At 46.7% G+C, this 5748-nt stretch overlaps 1 protein-coding gene across 1 annotated transcript; it reads left to right on the top strand.

The window, feature by feature from the left end:
- Positions 1-482: 482 nt before the first annotated feature.
- Positions 483-4068, top strand: pou4f2 (POU class 4 homeobox 2). The gene is made up of 2 exons (XM_033017873.1): positions 483-784; positions 1083-4068. The coding sequence occupies exons 1-2, from the start codon at positions 596-598 to the stop codon at positions 2055-2057; spliced, it is 1164 nt and encodes a 387-aa protein (XP_032873764.1). The 5' UTR covers positions 483-595; the 3' UTR covers positions 2058-4068.
- The last annotated feature ends 1680 nt before the right edge of the window (positions 4069-5748 follow it).

The following is a 5748-nucleotide window of genomic DNA, read 5'->3' as shown; positions in this document are numbered from 1 at the left end:
GTGCTATCCCACTTGCACTTCGCATGCTAATGGATACAAAAATCATCCGAAGTGGAACCTGAGTCCCCCCCCCCCATCTTTTCCCACCAGGTGGAACGCGATAGACTGCAGCGCGAGCAGCTTTCCGCCTGTGCCACGAGCAGCCGAGCCAGCCCGCGACCAATAGGCTCTCAGGATCAGCACACATACAGTACACAAACACACAGACACGCACACACACTCCGACAGACAGGCAGAGAGAGACACACACACACACCCTTGACACCCCCCGAAAGTTCCCTTCATGTCTTTCCACGAGCTACCTGCTCGGGCAAGGTGTGCAGCAGCGGCGACATTCCCGGGCAACATTCCAAACCGGGCAACATTCCAAACACCGGCCCGGGCGCCGCCGCGGCGCGAGCCCCGTGCAGCCCAGCCCCCCGCCCGCGCCCCGCGCCAGCACCAGCACCAGCACCGGTCCCTGGCTCCCGCCAGCGCCTCGCACTAGGAGATCACCAGCTCTCGCCACTGGTCCCTGGCTCCCGCCAGCACCGGGCTCCCTCCAACGCTTCGCACCGGCACCGGGCGCCCGCCGGCAGAGCGCCACCGCTGCAAGATGATGATGATGATGTCGATGAACGGGAAGCAGGCGTTCGGCATGCCGCCGCCGCCGCCGCACTCGTCCAACCTGCCCGAGCACAAGTACTCGAGCCTGCACACGTCCTCTGCTTCCAACTCATCGTCCACTCAATCCGGCAGCAGCAGCTCAGAGGCGATGTGCCGAGCATGTCTCCCAACCCCATCGGTACGTATATGCATAATCACCGCTTAGAGGCACATTTTGACAGCCCCCTCTTTTTTTTCCCTTTGCTTGATGTTTTTTTCATGTCTGTACAGCAAATCACCCAACACCTCGGATACTTTCAACTTATGTATTCAGGCTGGCTTGCCGTTCATATTAATTTTTATGACCTGGGTGGTGTATGTGTGTGTGTGTGTGTGTGTGTTTAAAGTTTTTTTTTAACATTCTGGAAATGTTTTAATCCTGGAGTCGAGCGAATTCCCTGCTGACAGGAATGTGTGCATTCTATTTGCAATTGCAGAGCAATATATTCGGCGGGCTGGATGAAAGTTTGGTGGCCCGCGCCGAAGCTCTGGCGGCTGTGGACATTGTACCGCAGAGCACCAAGAGCCACCCGTACAAGCCGGACGCCACCTACCACACCATGAACAGCATCCCGTGCACCTCCAGCTCTTCCTCCGGCCCCATCTCTCACCCTTCCGCGCTGGGCTCGCACCAGCACCACCACCACCATCACCACCACCAACAGCAGCAGCAGCAGCAGCACCACCACCACCACCAGCAGCAGCAGCAGCAGCAGCAGCAGCCGCCGCCTCACCCGAGCCTGGAGGGCGAGCTGCTGGAGCACCTGGCCCCGGGCCTGGGGCTGGGCGGCATGTCGGCCCCCGACGGCAGCGTGGTGTCCCCGCCGGCGGCACCGCCTCACCTGAGCGGCCTGGCCCACATGCACCAGGCCATGAGCATGGCGGGCCACGGGCTGGCCGCGTCGCACGGCGCCCTGGGCTGCATGGGCGAGGTGGACGCCGACCCCCGCGACCTGGAGGCGTTCGCCGAGCGCTTCAAGCAGCGGCGGATCAAGCTCGGCGTGACCCAGGCCGACGTGGGCTCGGCGCTCGCCAACTTGAAGATCCCGGGCGTGGGCTCGCTCAGCCAGAGCACCATCTGCCGCTTCGAGTCGCTGACGCTGTCTCACAACAACATGATCGCGCTGAAGCCCATCCTGCAGGCGTGGCTGGAGGAGGCCGAGAAGTCTCACCGCGACAAACTCAACAAGCCCGAGCTCTTCAACGGCGCCGACAAGAAGCGGAAGCGCACGTCCATCGCCGCGCCCGAGAAGCGCTCCCTCGAAGCCTACTTCGCCATCCAGCCCAGGCCGTCGTCCGAGAAAATCGCCGCCATCGCCGAGAAACTCGACCTGAAGAAGAACGTGGTCCGGGTCTGGTTTTGCAACCAGAGACAGAAACAGAAACGGATGAAATACTCCGCGGGCCATTAGTGCCATCTCCTCCCCGGGGCAGGAGAGAACGAGAAAGGCGGACTGCAACTCCTCTCGCCAGTCCTCGGTCAACCGCACTGCCTGAGTCTGTCAGGACCTTGCCGTGGGGCCGCCAACAAGTAAGACAGGTTTTGTTTTGTTTTGTCTAATGCCACCCACTGCCACCGAAAGAGGACACATCAAAACCCCGACTGTCACTTGGTGCGAGCCGACAGTTGCAGTTTACAAATCAACAAATGACATAATTGTTTATAAATCGTTTACACAAGGACCCGCTGGTTTGAAATTACAGTGTATCGCGAATTGCTGTGTAGTTGATCTGAGGATTATGTTTTGGGTTGCATTCGTTTTTGTTTCCTCGTCCAAACATCACCTCTTGCACAACTATTCCCCCTCTGCGCCCCGCACAGACACATGCAGGAGGTTCAGCTCCGGTAAGTGCAGCACTTGTAGCTGACCATTTGATGGACCGTCCCGTGTAATCTCCAGCTATTGATCGCTTGAGGTATGGCCCCCAATACTCTGCCCAACGAGCTCTTCTGTCATCGCAGGAGCCCACAATTTTGTCTCCGCTTTATTTGGAAGTCATAACTCTGTTAAGCAATCAGCAACCTCCCGCTTACGGCTACCGTTTCATTAGAAACCTGTGGGTGATGGCCCGATTTTTCTTCCAAATTTCGCTTTGAAACCCCATTCACCGCCCCCGCCTCCCCTCCCCTCCCAGCATGGACGGAAATAGCTGCTAAGAACAAGCTCGAAGCCTCTCCCTCTGTCTGAAGGCTATTATTAGATTACTGCCAAAACAGCCTGAGCTTGAATTATTCATTCACACCGTCTACAAAGTTAATTTCGTGTTCACTCGAATTAATTCCGCCTGTTTAATTCAAGTTGTGATAACAGCAGGGCAAATAAAAGGATTATTAAATTATTTAATATTTAATACAGTATGTTGGTTGATAGAATATAAGAAAGAAAGTGGTCGGGAAAAATAAGCGGCGATTTTTTAAAGAAAATATGTTTGAGCAGACCGTGGATAGCGTTTTCTATATAAAAAAACAATTGCATACGATTCACTCGGTATATATGTGTATGAATATCAAAATATGATTTCATTAAATGTTGGTCTGGCATAAATTCTGTCACAGCGCACAAAATGAGTTAATACAGCGGCTGTAAAGATTTTAATCTTTGAAAGCTAATCTATGTCGACCGACTATTAAAAATGCAACTTAGTTGCAACTGTCTTGGGTCTGTTTTGATTTTGAATGAAGTTTATTTTTACTCAAATGCTTTGTTGCTCTAGTGGGGGTGAAAGATTGTAGAGGTGCATTTATCAATGTTGAAAGAAAGCTGCACAATTCAATGAAAATTAACGTTTGATGCACTGTAATACCTTGTTGTTTGGTACTGGCCTATCTTTTTAAAATATTAAAAGAAAGGTACATGGGACTGTACCTGTATATTGTAAATATCATTCAGTGGACGATGCACATATAGATATATTCTTACAGATTTTGACGTGTTGCAGTTATAGCATAAACATTTTTACGTGACAAGCGCACGGTTTCTGTATGGTATTTGGTCCCTTAAACATTCTGTTCCTTTGTTTGTTTGTTCTAGAGCGATTTACCAGTTTATTTATTGGTGTGATTTAATGTTAATTTATTGACATTCTGGTTATTAAAATGATTCATTTCATTCTGCAAATCCCTTTAACATTCTTTCGAAGTTGAAACCTTTTAGTAGAATATGACTTATATGTTGTATGTTTTCATTGCAGTCGTGTTCTTGGGTATTTGTTTAACTATCTCTTTTATTGTAGGTAGTTTTTTTTTAATCAGGATGGGTTTTTACTTCTTAGCATGTAAACATCGTGTTTTTGAATTGAAACCCATCGGCTCCTAACCTAAAAAATACAGCTTTCATAAACTCAAACAAAATCATTGTACTTTTTACTTTACTTTATCATGTAAGATTATGCACATCTTTAAAATAAAAGGTAATCTATTGACTTCATTGTTGATCTTTATTATTAAATGACCCAACGCTAAAGGTTTACAATAAATCCTATATGTGGTTTCATTCGCTATAATGCGGTTTTAATCTGAACATAAACATATTTTTATAACCTGTAAAAAAACGGTTAAAAGATCGAACTGAAACTATTGGTTGGACTAAAAACAACGGTTCCTACTATTTTACAAATATCGAATGAACGCGTCTTATAGTGCTGTTTTGCGGCGTGGTGAAGGAAACATGATTCTGTTGCTAATGCTTTAGCACTTAATGCCTGTATTGCCAGTAACGGGTAAAAGGTACCTCGGAGAGATTGCAAATATTCTATTAGACTCCAATCAGAGAGTCTGTGGAGACTAGGATTTGTCCCAGGAGCTCAAGGCTGCCAGATGTCAAAGCTCGGCGCTCTCACACTGTCAGCCAGGAGTCTGTACCAGGGTATACATATAACCTGTTTTGAGGTCCATCTATTGTACCGCGATCGTATAATAAAACTAGTGAAAACAAACAAAAATAAAACTAGTGTATGGATTTTTATGCAATTTGAATCATTTAAATGTGGCAATTTGTCAGAGCCGTATCCGGAGACTAGGGAACCAATGCCACCGAGAGTCGGCTTCCAAACGCTTTGAGTTTGTCTTAACTAAAAAAAAGCAACGTAATTCTCCCAAATCAAACAACCCGTAAAATTTTCAGTGGGCAAACTGTGAGATCATATTTTTGAATACTGTGCTCCATTTACACTTATCCGATGTGTAGATTAAATTTTGCAGAAATAAGGCTTTTTTTTTTCATTGTTGGCAATTCATCGTAGCTGTTTATGGGAATAGAGGTTCTATTAATAATATCAGTCCTCATGTTGGATGCTTTCAAATAATACCGAATGATAATTGGATTGGTGCGTTCAGTTCGGAATTACTTTATTTACCCTTTATTCCCCTGTAGACTAATTAAACATTGAACTACACCAAAGCACTGAATTCCCCACAGCAAGACTGTTGGTACCTGTAAATCTATTATCTTCATAGAATTAGGAGACACAAATGAGTCCCCATTATTAAAGACTTAGCAGCTTTCTGCAAGTGATAGGTTTAAACATATATATGTTGGATGGAGCGTAAAAGTAGTTCTTTGAGCGACAGCAGAATTGACCAGAGGCTTAACGGATAGTGAACGAGTGCAGGGAGGCGGTCCCCAATGTCAATATTATTTCAATTGGAATGTGCCTTAGAAGATTCTTAGAATGGATGTTCCTCATGCCAATAGATGATGCTGTCGCATATCCCTTCCTTTTTGTTAAGCAAACATCACCAGACCCTTAACACGGGAAGCCGTGCATATTTACCAGATTGCTTTATCAGTTTCTCCAATCAGAGTATTTACATGTCAGCCAAAGTTTTATTGCTCAGTGACCCCTATTACTTGATCTTGATCATCGAGTCTTTAACGGATCTGGTGATACACAAGTATAAACAGTCATATATTATTTCACAATCTCTCGATAATGTTGTATTTAATTTCGATAACATAAATAAGGAGCAATGCTATGCATTTCGGGTCACGTTCCTCTTGTTAGGAGTTGTACTCACTCGATAGTGTTGACTGATGGGAGAAATGTTGTAAAAATGAACAAATGGTGATCACATTTTATAAAGTCGACATATAACGTCCTTTA

This window comes from Amblyraja radiata, chromosome 1, assembly GCF_010909765.2.
Source record: "Amblyraja radiata isolate CabotCenter1 chromosome 1, sAmbRad1.1.pri, whole genome shotgun sequence".
Taxonomy (NCBI): domain Eukaryota; kingdom Metazoa; phylum Chordata; class Chondrichthyes; order Rajiformes; family Rajidae; genus Amblyraja; species Amblyraja radiata.
The sequence above is the reverse complement of the archived record's forward strand: the minus strand, read 5'-3'. Positions and strand labels throughout refer to the sequence as shown.